Source organism: Quercus robur, chromosome 8 (genome assembly GCF_932294415.1).
Source record: "Quercus robur chromosome 8, dhQueRobu3.1, whole genome shotgun sequence".
Classification (NCBI taxonomy): Eukaryota; Viridiplantae; Streptophyta; class Magnoliopsida; order Fagales; family Fagaceae; genus Quercus; species Quercus robur.
The window spans coordinates 32,009,593-32,027,469 of NC_065541.1; the positions used below are offsets into that span (position 1 = coordinate 32,009,593).

The 17,877-nt window shown below is 34.6% G+C and overlaps 1 protein-coding gene across 1 annotated transcript; it reads left to right on the forward strand.

Moving 5' to 3' along the window:
* The first annotated feature begins 2,673 nt into the window (after positions 1–2,673).
* On the forward strand, positions 2,674–5,383 carry LOC126693962 (exopolygalacturonase-like). The gene is made up of 5 exons (XM_050390007.1): positions 2,674–2,799; positions 2,893–3,192; positions 3,793–4,157; positions 4,731–4,881; positions 4,987–5,383. Exons 1-5 carry the CDS (start codon positions 2,674–2,676, stop codon positions 5,221–5,223), a joined length of 1,179 nt encoding a protein of 392 aa, XP_050245964.1. The 3' UTR covers positions 5,224–5,383.
* The last annotated feature ends 12,494 nt before the right edge of the window (positions 5,384–17,877 follow it).

Here is a 17,877-nt window from a genome sequence, read left to right on the forward strand (position 1 = left end):
GAAATATCTGGACTTCCAATAATGGAACAATGAGGGGAGATCAACAATAAGCCTAGCTTTCCTATCCCAAGGTACAAGCTCATAATACCTAAATTCTTTCGACCCTTTTAAATGGTACAGGTAAACAAACTCGTCTAGCTAAATCATATCCCTGTCAGTAACGATCATCCATATCTCCATACAACTAATGACGATTCGTCATGAGTTTGGCATAAGTGCCCAGGAGCAATACCTAGATGGTGAATGAGCTCCCTTATAAAAGGATGAACGGGGAACCTAAGGCCACTTAAGAATGCAACCTCGTAGAAACACACCTCGCCAGGAACAAGGCACTGGCTTTTTCACCAAAACAAGGGAGGAGAATCCTAGTCTCATTAGGAAATTGAAATCTATCTCTAAACCTAAAAAGGGCATCCTCGTCTAAGAAGCACTCTTCCTTGAAAGCATGAAAAGCCCTAGATTTCGTTTTTGAAAAAGAAGGTTTTGAGGACGAAGGTACCGAAACAGTAGTATCAACCTCCACCTCCATAGAGTTATTGCTAGACTACAAACCCATTTCTTACTCACTAGACCTCACTTCAAACCCCACTCCTAATTCCACCGACATTTCTTGAAGGGATTGGAACCAATCCAAGGAATGACATAACAAGGGGTACAGGTCAGCCAAAACCAATCCTAAAGTACTACTCCTGGAGATGAAAAGCTCAACTTAGGGACAACCACCACCAAAAGACTCAAAGGAAGCCCTTAAACGAGCAAAGAAAAAAGAGATAGAGGGAGAAAGGCACCTAACCTCAGAATAATCAAACATCAAAACACAGGAAAAGGAAAAAAAAAAAAAAATTCAGGCAAAAGAAGAGAGGATCGTACTAGAGAAAAATGAGCAAATTGGCCTGAGCTCAAAGGAGGGAAGAAACGCAGAAATGGAGGAAATAGGAAAAATGAAGAGGAAAGAAGAAAGAGAAAGGCTTATAAATGCCTCCAGAAAATTAAGGCATGGGAAAACCAAGAGCCTCGTCGAGAAACATGCCCACATCCAACCTATCAATGTGTGACACGTGGCCACAATGCGTGCAACACCATCACGTCATATTAATTGCGAAAGAAATAGAATCCTAGGAGCCACGCTTAGCGCAAGGCGACCCTTCATACTCCTAAGATCGTCATTACATGTGTAATGACGATTACGGAACAGGGGCAAATAATGAACCAAGAAATTCCCATCGTCCAAGGAGGACATTGGACGACCAAAGTGCCATAAAGGGAGCATTCAATGCATGAGCCGTTACACATAGATGAACTTGGAGACATGACCGTTGGAGGATCTTCATAACACTCCATTAATCACCAAAGTTGTTACAAGGGTGGCATTTAAGCCACCATTGAAGGCCTCCAACGACTAGAAAGGCAAAGGCCTATATAAACTACATCAAACCTAAAACAAAGGTACAAACACACCATAATATTCCTAGTCCTCAACATTTTCTCTCTAATACATTTGACTTTGCCATCAGAGGCTCATTGGCTGGCACCACGCTAGTGACCTTCATGACCCACTGTCAATCTTGTGCAGGGATATCAAATTAATCCTCCACACTCCGTCTAGACGAACCTATCAATTGATGAATTTGGCTTCATCAGTACCTATTAGTGTTTCTAATAGAGACATCCAGATTTTAAATCCCCCAACCCTAACTATCAATACAATCTAAGTTACAACATATTCCAAATAAATGGTAGGGCTTCACACACCCATATTTGCATGGCTCAAAAGTTAGAACTTAAAGCAAAGCGAGCAAATTGTGTGGCTTCTTTGTTTGAAAACTAAAAAGGAATGTTGTGCCACTCAATGTGTGTTAAAGATCATTAAGGAAGTAGGGTTGGAAGACGATTCATGAATTTAAACTTAAAAGACATAAAGATCAAAGAAACTCAATTGAAATATATTATGCTTTTATCTAATACTTCTAACTTATTTAAAATTATTTTAACTCTATCGAAAATTGATTATTAGTTATAAACCATTTATTAAAATTCAATTTAAAACCACTCCCAATTCATTTAAAATTAATCTAAATTTTATTAAAAAAAAACTTTTTTTAGTTCAAATATAAATGTGAATAATAATTTTATCGTGTTCTAAAAAATAGATTATTCATTTTCAAAAATTTATGCAAATAACTCTTTTTTTTTAATTATAAATTATAAAATAATTGTAAACATAAAAAAAAAACTTATCACATCATAATAACAAAACTTAAGTTAAGAAATAACAAACTATATATACACTCATGAATAAATCAGTTTCATACTTTACCAAATAATTAATATCCATACAAAACATTTTCAAGCGTACAAAAAACTATAAAAAAGACTTTCTATACTAATATTAAACTTAGGTTATAATTTAAGTATACATTTATTTATATGTCTTTTTAAATGCATCCATTTGTATGCATGTGGTTATAAATTAGTGTTATTTATAATAGGAAGCATGACGGCCAATAATAGGACAAAAGTTAAACTAGAACCGTACAATTCCTTAGAGATAAAGATAAATTTAGCTAACTATTAGTTAAAATTTTTGTTGGTGTTGAGCTTCTGTGTTGCATTCTCTCATTTCAATTATAACGAAACAAAGAACAAAATAATTAAAGAAGTCAAAAAGAAAATATGGGTTTGAGACTGGACATTGCAATGATATTAATGCTATTCTTGCTAAAATCCACTGGCAACGTCCAAGCCAGTATCTTTAATGTGAAACAGTATGGAGCAAAAGTTAATGCGGATATCACCCAGGTATAAATGCACAATGTGATTCAACTGAAGATATAAAATATGCTTACCAGAATTGTTAGCTAAAATAACTTTTGTTATTCATTTTGTCTTTAGGCTTTGACAAAAGCTTGGAAAGCTGCATGCGCATCAACGGGTCAGAGTAAAGTTGTGGTTCCAGGAGGGACATACAAGTTGGGCGCAGTGCCTTTGGAAGGTCCTTGCAAGGGTCCTATAGAGCTTCAGGTTATAGGCACTTTACAGGCCCCAGAACAACAATCTGGGGATAGTTGGGTCAGTTTTAACCATGTCGACTTTTTTACTTTGTCGGGCAGTGGAACTTTTGACGGCCAAGGGAAAATCGCTTGGGGTCAAAGTGAATGTTCCAAAAATAAGTACTGCAAGCAACTTCCTATTGTGAGTTTATTTCAATCTTACCCTGTACAATTCCCACCAATTTTAATAAATATCAACTTTATCACACACGTTCTTTGCACTGAAATTTCCTCCAAACTGGCTTGAAAGAATTTCTCCCAATCCATTACATGGTTATTCGTAAATCAACCTCTCTCTCTCTCTCTCTCTCTCTCTCTCTCTCTCTCTCTCTCTCTCTCTCTCTATATATATATATATATATATAGATAGATTGATCTCTCTCTCTATATATATAGATAGATTGATTGATAAATAGATATGTATGTACAAGTTGTTATTTGAGTCACCACATAATGGATTGAGGGAATTTTCTTCCTAACCAATTTGGGTGCACACTCCATCTTTTTTGATAGAGTAGAATGTCTTAAATTTCTTAATTTACTTTTTTTTCTCCTAAATTTGTCTTATGGATAAATAACTTTCACTTATGTGATAGGTTATTTTTGAAAGCACAAAAAGTGGATACAAAATATTTCTATTCGTATAAAAAATAACATAGATATATATATATATATATATATTACTTAACAAGGAATGACACTAATTAATTTTGTGGGTTTTTCTTTTTCAAAAATTGATCAGAATATAAGGTTCAACTTCATCACCAATGCAATCATCCGGGACATAACATCATTGGACAGCAAAGAGTTCCACATTAATGTTTTGGGGTGCAAAAATGTTACATTCCAGCATGTTACCATAAAAGCACCTGAAACTAGTGTCAACACTGATGGAATCCACATAGGGCGTTCAACAGGGATCCACATAATTGATACAAATATTGGAACCGGAGATGATTGTGTCTCGCTTAGTGATGGAAGTCGGGATATAGCTGTTGAGAAAGTAAATTGTGGACCTGGCCATGGAATAAGCATAGGAAGTCTTGGAAAGTTCCCAAATGAAGAACCTGTGAGTGGTGTCAAAGTCAGTGGTTGCACTCTTACCAATACAATGAATCAGGGGCGGAGTCAGGGGGGGTCGAGAGGGGGCACTTGCCCCCCCTGACCCTGCCCAAAATTTTCCTCTTTTATGTATCAAAATTTTATATTCATATCTTTTTTTACTTTATTAATATTTTTTAAAGTTCAAAATTTATAAAAAAAAATGATAAAAAGTAAACTTAAATAAAGAAGAAAAAGTCTTAATTGAAGAGATGAAAATGTCATCCAAAAAAAAAAAAAGTTTCCTTTCAAAAGTATTAAGCAATAAAATTTGGAAACAATTACATGAAAAATTCCATAAAATATATAAGGGGATTATTTTATTGGCTATCTATTAAAAAAAAAAACTAATAAAATATACAAAATATAATGATATGCAATGATTTTAGGGGATCTTTCAATATTGAATGATCACTTACTATTCATATTACTGGCATTTAATTGTCAAGTTTGGTTAATATTTTGTATATATGATGCATATGTTGTATGCTACATACACAATATGTATTTGTTTATGGAAACACATGTATATTAGTTATAAATTTTGCCCCCCTTAAGGTCAAATCCTGGCTCCGCCACTGCAATGAATGGTGTGAGAATCAAAACATGGCCTGCTTCCCCGACTGGCTCTGCCTCTGATATGCATTTTGAGGACATTATCATGAATAATGTTGGCAATCCTATCATCATTGATCAAGTTTACTGCCCATGGAATCAGTGCCAAGCAAAGGTGATAACATTCATGCTTGGAAGTTTGATGTTGATAGAATTAATGTTCAAAGTAGAGAATTACTTAATACTAATTAATACCATTTTTTTTTTTTATTGGTTTTAGATACCCTCTAGAATTAAGATCAGCAATGTTAGCTTCATAAACATTCGAGGCACATCTAAGTTTCAGGAGGCTGTCAAGCTTGTTTGTAGTAAGGGCGTGCCATGTGAAAAAGTGGAGCTTCGTGACATAGACCTCAAATACAACGGACATGACGGCTCTTCCACATACCACTGTATTAATGTCAAGCCCAAGATTTCTGGCAAACAGAATCCTCCTGCTTGTACTGTCAAAGCTTAATCTAGTTTAAGCTTTTGAGTAAATATTAGTGCTTGTGTTCATATGTAGAACACGGTTTAAGAAGGCAGTTAAATTTAGAGTAAATGTAATTATTTTCTTTGTAAAGTGATTGTGTTCATAACTTCATATAGAGAACACAGTACAACTGAACATTTGTACAGGCAAAGTCAGTGAATTGTAATATTGTCAATATCAATAAGTAATAAAACAAAACCAGGTGTCATTTTCTCCCCTGCCTTACCTTTCAACCAACTTAACTCGGTGCAAAAAAAGATGAATGATCTAGTCAATCTCTTCTGAGGCGAAAATAATCTGAAGGCCCATTTTGCAAATAGAAGGCACAGGTAATATATCTATAATGTATTAGGGAGTGCCATTTTCTGTCAAAAGAAAAATGCAAAATGAAGTCACCTTGAAGAGTGCAAGAAAGGACAAAGATGAGGGAATTGAAAGAGTGAACAATGCTAGAAGAAAACTAACTGGCTTAAAATCATGTTGGTATGATGCTTATCAAGGACATTTTCCCAAGTGCTCTGACATCACTACTGCTGATGACAATGAATGGCGGAAGACATTTGGTTGGGATCTTAGCAATTGCTTTCAGAAAGAGTCTGGAAGACACCCTTTTCCTGCATGCCATACTAAATCTCCCACGAAGAATTACCAACAATTCTTCCTCGAAACCAATTCTATTTGCCATCGGTTACAGTTGAGTATATTTGATCTTTTCTCATTTTTATTTTTGTTGGCTTCCCCTTTTCTTGAATCCATCTGAATACAATCTGTTTTGAATTTTTATTTTGTTTTTATCAACAGATCTAATTATATCAGGCATCAAACAGAGAAATTGGTAAATCAATTAGTAATATCAGCTAACTATGCCAAAGAAAAATTAGACACCATTGAAGAGAATTCGAAGCATCTGTTGCAGGACTCAAAAGATATACATGATTCTTGGACTAAAATTGATCGAGAAACCCAACAAGTGGCTCAAACTTGTAAGAATGTCAGTAATTAGATCAATGGTGTATTGAAGCAATCGGAGTTAGGTTTTGAGCAATCTGTAAAGATCGCAACTTCTCAATCCAACTGCAAAAAGGGCAAGAAACAATGAAGATAAATTTGGAAGAAGGGATGACAATTGTTAGGTTCTGAAGATTTAGGTTTAAATTATTAGAATCATGTTTTTAATGTTGGCAAACCGAGAACAAAAGATGTTTAGTCCATGTATTAGGCAATGCTTAAAAATGGTTGTTTCAAGGTTCAAATTCAGCTGATTGCAAAAAAGGAAGAAATTTTCTGCCAAGCTCAACTAATCGAGAATTAAGCTCGACCGATCGAAAATCACAGGCACAGTTTTTCTACAGAATTTTTAAACAGGCCAAGCTCACAAAAATGTTTAGGGTTTCATCTAAACCTCTCCTCATATAAAAGGGAAACCTTAGCCACATTTTGAAGGTGCTGAAAAATCTTGTGTGTTACTCTTGTGAGATCTAAGAGGTTTTGTACCTTCTAACTACACAAGAATCTACCAGTGCAAAAACTACAATAAAGCGTTTGGTAGAACATAGTTGCTGCATCAAGATCATTACTGATGGTGATTTGAAACCTTTAAGTGGGAACTCAAAGTCACAAGCAAGGCGGCTTGTGTTGGTGTAAATCCAAGAAGAGAAGGAATCCGTGAATTCTAAGCTTGCATGTGGCGGTGTTAGTAAGTTACTACTGGAGGTAGCAATAGATTTAAGATTAAATCTGATTGTAAAAACTTCAATTCTCTTATAGTGGATGTGTTTACCTTGAAGATAGTTAGGTTAAATCATTTCCAGGTTTTACCTTGAAACAGTTCGTTTCATTGGTTTTCTTGGGTCATCATATCGTGGTGTTATTTACTTTCTGCTACATTGCATGATATGATTTGTTGTTGTTTAACTTAGATCTGAATAATTAACCTAAGTAACTACTTGGCTAATATATTAAGTTAAACAATCTGCTTTAAGGGGTCTAAACGAACAAACAACAATGATTCATGAGTATCACAATAACCTTGGTATGGGAATACATAATCAATAAAATGAGACTGGTGAAATTGAGAAGACAATAAACAAAGTGGGAGACGCAATATATATGAAGATGACTAAGCTACAAAGCAAAGCTGATGATATTGGGAATGTATCTAGAATCTCCTTAGATAAGCAAAATAAACTTCTGGAGGGGCAATTTGAAGTGCTTCAGGGGCTTCAGTTGCTATCCGAATTTCAATCTCAAGCACTAGAAGAGAGCAAATAAACACAAATCAGGCAGTAGAGTCATGCAGGTAAATTTATATTGGATTTGAGTAATTTATCTACTGACTACTAAGTCATTTGATATAAAATTTGCAGAACTATCTTGCAAAAGTTAGCTAAATTTGGACATGAATAGGAAGAAGAGCTTGTTTGGCAACAAGAACAGATTCAACAAGCCCATGACCATCTGTTTGAAAAATCAAAGTCTATATTGGCAGCTCAAGTGTGTTTGTCTTTATCTTGTATTTTTTAAGAAATTTAGGGGCTGTTTGGATTTTTTTTTTGTCATCACTCATCACTCCTCACTCAATTTTCGTCACTCATCACTTATCACTCATCACTTAAAATACCCCAATTTTCCCAACCCCACCTATTTGGCACTCATCACTCAGTTCTGCCATTATTTTTTGTTTCAAAAAAGAAAAAGAAAAAAAAAGTCAAACATTGCAACTCAACAGTGAGAGAGTTGTGAGTTTAATTATGGAAATGCCATTGAAAACATAGTTATGGAAACTGAAAACACTTAAAATGTGTTTTCAGTTTCCATAACTCATCACTCAAAAATCAAAGAATTAAGTGATGGAAACAAAATCCAAATGGACTTCTCAGCCATGGGTCCCTCCATTTTTTAGTTATGAGTTATGGAAACAGCAAATCCAAACAGCCCCTTAGTCACCCATGTAAGTTCTTGAATTGGTTTCTCATCTTGAGAAATCAAATTTGAATTATGTAGGATGCTTTCGAACAAAAGCAAGCAACAATGTTTCTTGCTTTAGATAAGCTGTTTGTCTTGCACAATGCCTTATTGCTCGAGTCACAATTAATCAAAGCTGCCTTTATGTACTCTATATCAATATTTATACTCGTGCTCACTAGTACAAAGCCAACTTACAATGACAGGCCCTAGCTTTATATTGGTAAGTTTATTTACCTTTGTATTCTGAGGTATGTAAAAGTATATATATTTTCTTACAAGAGCTCTAATGTTAATGAATTTTTCTTACAGGTCTATGTACTGCATTAATTCTTAATTGAATTTGCTATACTTCGATTTGTGCCAATGGGTATTGACCAACAAACATGGTTGATCAATCAAATAAGATCGTTCTTCGTTATTTTTGCTTCTGTTCAGATTCTACATGCCATTTTTACATACAGGTACGTCAAAAAGGATTTGATGCAAGCAAAATTTAGGTTAATCCAAATTTTTGTTATGCATGTAAAGCAAGTGTCATCACCATTTTGCAGGGACTTTGAGAGGTTAAATTATGAGATGCTACATGATCTGATCAACAAGGATAAGTCTTGGGATGCAAATAGCAATGTTGGCTGGTCTCAATGGATTGACACTAAGATACCAAATGGCATAGACAATCTCAAGGATTCTAACTGATAGTTTTTAGACCCCTTAAAACACAATTAAATTAACCTAGGTAATTAGCCAAGTTGTTACTTAGTCCAAATTAACAAATCTAGGTTATCACAATCACAAAGATCATATCATGCAAAGCAACGGAAAGATAAATAACACAAAGATATGATTACCCAGGAAACCAAACCGGTAAAAACCTGGGGAGGATTTGACCTAGCTATCCTCAAGGTAAACTTGAATCCACTATCTTGAAAGAATCGAAGTTCATACAATAAGACTTACAAGCCCCCACGCTCAACTTCTTATTGCTACCCACCAGTAGAACTTACTGACATGGCCACGTGTAAGCTCCGAATCCACGGACTCCTTCTTTCTTGGATTCACCACTAGATACAAGCACACACACTTGTGTTTTCTTTAAGTTTCAATGGCAGCAACTGAGTTGATCATCAAGGTGTAGATAATATCTTCTCCTTGAAAACCCTAAGTTTGTGTAAAGGAAAGCTCCTCTAGATCTCACAAGAGATTTACACAAACAGCAATATGAGCAACACTAAAATGTGGCTAGGGTTTGCCTTTTATACTTATGACAAATTAGAAAACCCTAAAGCGTTTTAAACAACTAGGGTTGAGTTGGAAATCTGCAAGAAAAAACATTCTGCCCGAGATTCGATCGATCGAGCCTAAGCTTCGATCGATCGAGCCAGGCCGAAATGCATAATACTTTCTGCATTAGCTCGATTCCAACTTTACATAAAATGTACAACTTTGAGCAAGACTAAAACACTTCTAAACAAATTGTTTTGATCATGGTTTGCCAACAATACACATTAGAGTTCTAAATACATAAATATCTAAGTCTTTAGAACCTAACAAGGGGTCATTCAGTTGAATTTGAAATTCTGAAACAAGGGGTCATTCTTATCGTCGTCCCCTTGTCCCATAATATTGAAATTCTGCACTTAAATGATTCGAATGAATTTGAAAATGAAATTAATAAACAATTGGAAAAGAAAATTGAAGCTACTGAACCAACTTTTGAAACTCTTAATTTGGGCTATAATGAGAATCTACATTTAATTAAAATTTTCTCAACACTAAATGAAGAAGAAAGGAAAGATCTCAAAGATCTCCTCAAAAAATTCAAAAAAGTGCTTGCATGGTCCTATGAAGATATGGCCGGAATTGATCCCGAGATAGCCCAACATCACATTGATACCCATGCCCACACGGTACCCGTTAAGCAAAAGTGAAGGTGCATTAGAACTAAATGGCTCTTAAAGATCAAAGAAGCGGTCACAAAACAGTTGAAAGTATTCATTAAACCCGCACACCAAGCCAAGTGGATAACCAATATTATGCCCATACCTAAGAAGGATGGAAAGGTGAGGATGTGTGTGGATTTTAGGGACTTGAATAAGACTTAACTTAAAGATGATTTTCCCCTTCCCTACATAGATGTCTTAGTGGATAACACGGCTGGTAATGCCTTGATGTCTTTAATGGATAGCTTTTCAAGGTATAACTAAATCAAGATGGCTCTTAGGAACATGACTAAAACCATTTTCACCACGAAATAAGGGATCTATTGCTACACAGTAATGCCATTTGGGCTCAAGAATGCAGGTGCAACTTATCAAAGGATGGCCACAGCCTTGTTACATGATATGCATAATGAGGTTGAGGTATATGTTGATGACATGATTGTAAAATCCAAGGATAGAGGAGGTCACATCATTAACTTAAGGAAGTTCTTCGAAAGGATCAAGGAGTACAGATTGAGGTTGAACCCCTAAAAGTGTACCTTTGGAGTGACAGCTGGGAAGTTGCTAGGTTTCCTAGTAAGTGATAAAGGGATAGAAGTAGATCCATTCAAGATTAAAGCCATATTAGAGACGCCTCCACCCAAGAATGAGAAGCAAATAAAAGGATTCCTAAGTCAACTACAATGTATCAGTCGATTTATTGCCAAGCTCAACTCCACTTGGGAGCCCATCTTCAAACTCCTAAGGAAGAATGAATCCCACACATGGAATGATGAATGTCAAGAAGCTTTTCAGCTCATCAAGGAATACCTCCTCCATCCACCCATCTTGGTACCCCCAATACATGGAAAACCATTACTCTTGTGTCTCTCTATCATAAGAGATGCGATTGGAAATATGCTTGCACAAGAGGACGACGATAAGAACGAAAGGGCAGTGTACTATTTGAGCAAAAGATTCCATGATTATAAGACTAGGTACTATTGGAAAAACATGGTTTGTATCGCTTACAAAATATACGCAGTGGAAAATTAACGGATCTACTTCATTCGCAATTGATAACATGTACTATGTAAATTTCAGAATTTAAGAACAAGATAGCGTACCTTGGTGCGGTGAAATTCAAAACCAAAGATTAGAAGTACTTGGGAACACTTTTAATCTTCACTCCAATTCTATTTATGCCCAAGAAGTGTGGTCTCTCAATCAGTTTATACGTATGTGTTCAAGGGAGAATAAGAGAGTGGCTTACACTGACATACACATTATTTCATTCATCTGAAAATTCTGTATGTTCCTCTCCTTATATATATATATATATTTATATATATAACTAATTATCTAATTGGGCTAGCCTTTTGGGCCATTCTAATTGGGCTTTAGTATGTGGCCTGGAGTGGGACCAAAAGGGACAAATAAGACACTAGCTCCAATGGGTTTTGGGCCTTTCTATCAACTCTTGACAATCCCAAAATTACCACTAATTATATTTAATACCATTATATAAATATAATTGCACTCTAAGCCTAATTAATAAATTATGTCCCAAGACTTTATTATACATTCAATCCCTTCATTAAAATATTCGTAGTATTACAAAGTCATGAATGTTGACTACCACTTTGAAGATTACTACATCTTAATCCTTGAGTACTCGGTTTAATCCTTTAAGTTATTCATCATATATTTATGAAATCCAATTTCATAAATATATACTTTAGTAAATTCTTATTAAAGTGGTTAGGCCTAACACTCTAAATAACCAAACCCATTAAACTTATCTCAAGGGAATATTTTATATCTCTGTTAAGAGATTACGAATTCTATCTTGAAAATATATGTTCCTTCAATATTAAATGTGACTGCCCAACATACTAAGGTTTTGATCATGACTTTAGAGACCACAAGGAACAATAGCCTCTTTAAAGCTAGGGCCAAGCTTCCTAATCAAAGGGAGAGAATTCTACCATTGGGAAACCTAAAAAGAGTGTTCTCTAGTAGCAAAATACGTCTGGTGATATTTGAGAGCCCCCAACGGCTATTTTATACTAAGGAGGGGCAGTTATGGTTTTTCTGACCCATGGCAAATGTACGCATAGTCAAACCTATGTATGCAGGGTCAAGGCTTTGTACGTAGGCTCCTTTACACGTATGCACTGCGAGAGGCAAAACCCTAGTTTTCTTTGTTTTGAGTATGGATTTCTTCCACATGCTTCTTGTCTGTCTGTAGGGATCACCGAAAAAGCCTCTTCCTTGTCGGTGACTAGGGGTCGCCTCTGAGTCCTCACCACCATCACCATCACTAGCATCATCATCATCATCATCATCATCATCATTATCATCACCGAGATAAGCCAGTCCTCTAGGGTCGTACAAGTCCTTTGAATACTGAGTCACCTCCTACTTGAGGTTCCCAGCCAGCCCAACCAACTCCTCATGCTGCTTGATAGTGGGCTGAAATGTGAAGGGAAATAGATTAGAATGAGCAATTGAAAGATGCAAGAGAAGAAGATACAAAGAAGAAAGAAATAGGAGAGAACTCACCGCTCGTGTGCTATCCGGAAAAGGATAGCCCATGACATTTGTGTTGCGAGGCACAAGACGCTCCCTAGCAAAGCCATCAGGGTCATAAGCATAGACGTCCAAGGCAGACAAGGAAGGTCAATAGGAACACTAGGAGTAGGGGCATCCTGGTACAAGCATTTTAGTTCAATATCACCATGTACAAGAATGCAAAAGAAGAGAGTGCGAATGGAAAGAATGGGAAGAAAGGACACTACCTCGATGGTAAGAATGGGTTAGTCACAAATTGGAGGTTTGTGGATCAAAGGGAAAGAAGGCTACTACAAGATCAAGTCCAATTGGGTATTGGAGCGATGGTTCAACTGTAGGTTGGTATTTTGGGATAGGCTACGGTAGTTGGTGTTAGGTTCTAAAGTCTTAGGATTTTATGTATTTAGAACTCTAAATTGTTTTGTTGGCAAACCATGATCAAAATAATGTGTTCAGAAGTGTTTTAGTCTAGCTCAAAGTTGTTCTTTTATGTAAAGTTGGAATCGAGTTAAAGCAGGAAAGCATTGTGCCTTTCGGCCTGGCTCGATCGATCGAAAGACAGGCTCGATCAATCGAAGCTCGGGCAGAATGATTTTCTGCAGATTTGTCCAACTCAGCCCTAAGTGTTTTAAAACGTTTTTAGGGTTTCTTATTTTTCCTAAGTATAAAAGGCAAACCCTAGCCACGTTTTAGTGTTGCTCATAATTGCGGTTTGTGTAAATCTCTTGTGAGATCTAAAGGAGCTTTCCTTTACACAAACTTAGGTTTTTCAAGGAGAAGATTTATCTACGCCTTAATGATCAATTCAGTTACTGCCATTGAAGCTTAAAGAAAACACAAGTAGGTGTGCTTGTATCTGGTGGTGAATCCAAGAAAGAAATCGAGCGTGGGGGCCTGTAAGTCTTATTTTATGAACTTCGATTCTTTCAAAATAGTGGATTCAAGTTTACCTTGAGGATAGCTAGGTCAAATCCTCCCCAGGTTTTTACCGGTTTGGTTTCTTGGGTGATCATATCCTGTGTTATTTATTTTCCGCTGCTTTGCATGATTTGATCTTTGTTATTGTGATAACCTAGACTTGTTTAATTGGACTAAGTAACAACTTGGTTAATTACCTAGGTTAAAATCAATTGTTTAAGGGGTCTAAAAACTATCAGTTGGTAAAATTCCTTATACTTGTAACCGCTTGATTGTTAATTAGTGGATTCTTGAGAGTGGTGATCTTAAAATCACCTGATGGGGTTTTTGCCTTGCGAGGTTTTTCCCATTTGTTAACAAATCACCGTGTCTAATTTATTTTCCATTGCACTCAGTATTTTTGGTGATTTGTTGGTGCTTTCACGATTTGCATAAAATTGAACCTAATTAATCAACTTGGGTAATTGAATTAATTAACCGGGGTCAAACTATCTTAACCCAGCAAATGAGACCTATGAATAGTAGCAAAAATAAGCTGAATACTTAAAAAATGTGGCTTTTAAGCAATCCTAAACGCACAATTAATGCATGAGCCTGGACTCACTAAGTTAGGGTCCAACCGATTCTTCAGCTCCTTCAAAACCTCTATATCCCCCTAAAATGTTTTTGATTCTGCTGTAAACAAATATCGGTAGGTGAAAGAAGAAGAAAGGGGAATTTTTAGGTAATAATTGTGCAATAATTGTTTAAAGATTTAGTTGAGCAATTATTGTGGTCAATGGTAAGCTTCAAAAAAAAGCTCCAACTAAGGATGATCAAACCCATTGGGTAATGGGTATCCAACCCTACCCAACCCGAAAGTTTCAGCCGATATTATTTATTTAGTATTACATAATCAGGTTGGATTTTATCCAAACTCGAACCAAAAAAGAAAAAAAGAAAGAAAGAAAGAAAAACACACACACACACACAAAAACACAAAAACAAAAACAAAAACAAAACAAAATAACACAAAACGAATTTGAAGCTGGAGAATACATAATCAGATAGAGGAAGTCATGGACAACACATACTAGTATACTACTAGACTACATGCTATGCAATTATTAAAAAAAATATTTATTATAATACCACTTCCTATTTTGTATAGAGGAAGTCATATACCATTCATTAAGAATATATATAATTAATAGCAACTTCCTATTAATCAAGAATGCATACCCTCTAAATGTGTCATTAATTTTTAAAAATCAGGAAAAATCTGAAATTTATAGATTTCTAAATTTGTTCGTATAAAGATCTTTCCTTGAAATTCAAAATTTATAGATTTCTAATTTTGTTTGGCCAAAGCTCTCCCCTATATATACATGTATGCAGAAGAACATCAACAGTAAGGGTGCAAAAGTAAACAAAAAAAAAAAAAAAGCTTAGCAATTGTATACACAAAGACATAAGAGATGGAGAAATATTCCATCAAGTTGGCTTTTTTAATTGCCCTCTTAGTTCTTGGCTCTTGTAAGAATCTCATCCTATATTTTTACTTAATTTTTTTTTTCTTATATGTATATAGTACTATATGGCCTTATTGTTCTTGCAAATAATTATAAACTTTGAAATAATTCAGTATTTTAAATAGGTTTGGTACCTCTAATATGATATAAATTTATGTAAAAATTAAGAAATATATACTTCTATTCATCACAAAAAATGAATGGTAATTTTAATGTTTTATATATATATATATATGCAAAATTATTCATTATTCAGGTTTGTGTCAGAGGATAAAAAATTTTAATTCATTCACTCAAGTAAAATTTAGATTCCCTCTTACTCACATTATTCTACATTTAGGTAAACAATTTTGTATACAATTATTTCATCTTTATTCATTTAAGAGAGAAAATGAACATTAGTGTTTCTAACAAAGATTTGAAAAATGCATAATATTTGGATTAAAAAAATTAACATTAGTTATCATTCACATAAGTGATTAATTTTTTGGATTTTATTTATTCATTTATTTTTTATTATGTACAACGATACCTTGTTATATATATATATATATATATATATAACTAGTATAGTGGCACCATTTTATAATTTCAATGATTTTAAATGTTTCCTAGTTAAATAAAATTTATATAATGCAATCATTAACAAATACAATAATTGCAGGTTTTAAGTTGGATGTTGAAGGACTTAAACAAGTTAAATGCAATACTGTTAAAGAGTGCAGTGATCCACGATATTGTTATTGCCACCAGGTTTTGAAGTTGTGTTTCTGTGATCCCCCCGCTAAACAAGAATTTGTAGATAAAGTCTTCAATAATCACTTGGAAGGACAAAATGAAAACTTGTTGCATTAACTTCAACCCTTTAAGTTGTATTTCGGAATAAATTGTAATTCTCAGGATATCCTATTATACAAGAAAAATAAATCAAGGATCCTGTTAATAAATGTAATAAGGGCACAATTAAAGATTAGTAAATCTTCAATTATTCAAAAAGCTAAAAAATTAGCATTAAACTCTATATATTTGCACATTTTCTTCCATACTCTTTTACTTTAAATCATTGACATAATATGATGAAATTTGTTGATTTATACGATATAAGTTTTTATCTATACTAGGATCATGCATGTTCTAGAGAACGATCAAGCTAATTTCCCTAACAACCCCTCCCCCCTCCAAAATGGTAGATATATGAAATTGAATCATCAATTTCAAGTATCATTGTTCAAAACAACAAGAAAAATATAGTTTAAAAAGTGTTGTTCAAACACGTGTTTAAAGTATTCATAATGCAAAAAATGTGTTTGGCACCTTGTTTTAAATAACATATTTTAAAATATAAAAAGGATAATTATGTTTTGGTATGTGTTTGCTTTTTTTTTAAAAAATCTTACAAGCAAAGTAAAAGCATATTTATTTTATTGGAAGAGAGAGAAACTCCCTCGTTACCAATGCACACCCTTTCCTTCTCTCTTTTCTTTTCTCCTCTATTGCTCCATCTTTCTTTTCTTTTCTTTTTTGTGTCCTCAAAACCCATTGCTCGACCCTCTCTCTCGATGGTTCTAGAAAATAAAACCCGGTTGAAATTTCAAAGGTGAGAAATTTCTTGGGTTTTGTTTTCACTATTGAAATGCCATTTTCTCATTGATTTTTCAAATAAAATCTCTTCATTGATACAGGAAAAGAAACCATGTGAAATTTCAAAACGAGCTGTGAGATGTGGAACTTTTTCATGGGTTCTGATTGAGTGGAAAATATCCTTACTTGTTCAGTTTGTTCTTTTGTTCTCCCTGTTGACATGCCCTTTCCTCTTAAATTTTTTTAAATAAAAAGATCTTCACTAATACAAGAAGAAAAAATCATTAGAATTTTCTAGAAGAGCTATGAGATGTGGAAATTTTCTTGGGTTTTGTTTGTTTAGATCGATGGAAGAAATCATTGACCTGAGACGTTAAGGGAAGAAAGTGTGAATTGAAGGAGATAGTGAGAGAAAAGAGTGCTAGAGACGTGACAGATAGAGAAGACTGTTTAAGTGTTTTCTAATCAAGTGGGACCTGTGGGTTCCAGTTAGCTCAACTGGTAAAGTCTCTGATGGTTGAATAAGAAATCTGGGGTTTAATCCCCGTCTACACCAAAAACCAATTGGTGTCTTGGTCTGATGATAAAAGAGCTATTATTAGAAACAGACGCCATAGGTTAAAACTATCTAAAAAAAAAAATCAAGTAGTTCCCATGGTTTTTAACATATTTACAAAAGTGCCAATAAATAATGTTATTTGAAAATTGAAAACTGGTAAGAGTAGGTTTTTAAATTCAGTGTTTAAACACTGCAATATGAGAAATGTAACTCAAACATTTCAGTAAAAAACACCCTTACCAAACGCTTTTTTTTTATTAGGCCCACAATTCAGTGTTTAAATACTAAAAACTGTTAGGAAACCAAAAGCTGGGCCTCCTTATTGACCTAGAAACATATCCAAAAGAAAGAACTTGAAATGAAGAAGCCAAATCATGTAACATTGTCTCTAAGCTGCTGGAAATTTAAAGTGTGTTTGTATAAGTTCATGGAAAACGGTGTTTTAAATTTAAAATTAGTGTTTGTAAAAAAAAAAAAAAAAGAATTATAAGGATTTGTGGTTGTAAAACAAAGTTTTGGATTTTAAAAATGTTCTTTTAAGCTCTCAAAACGCCTAACCAAACGGACCCTTCGAGAGGTGATGTTTCTATTGATTGTAGCACAATGGCGT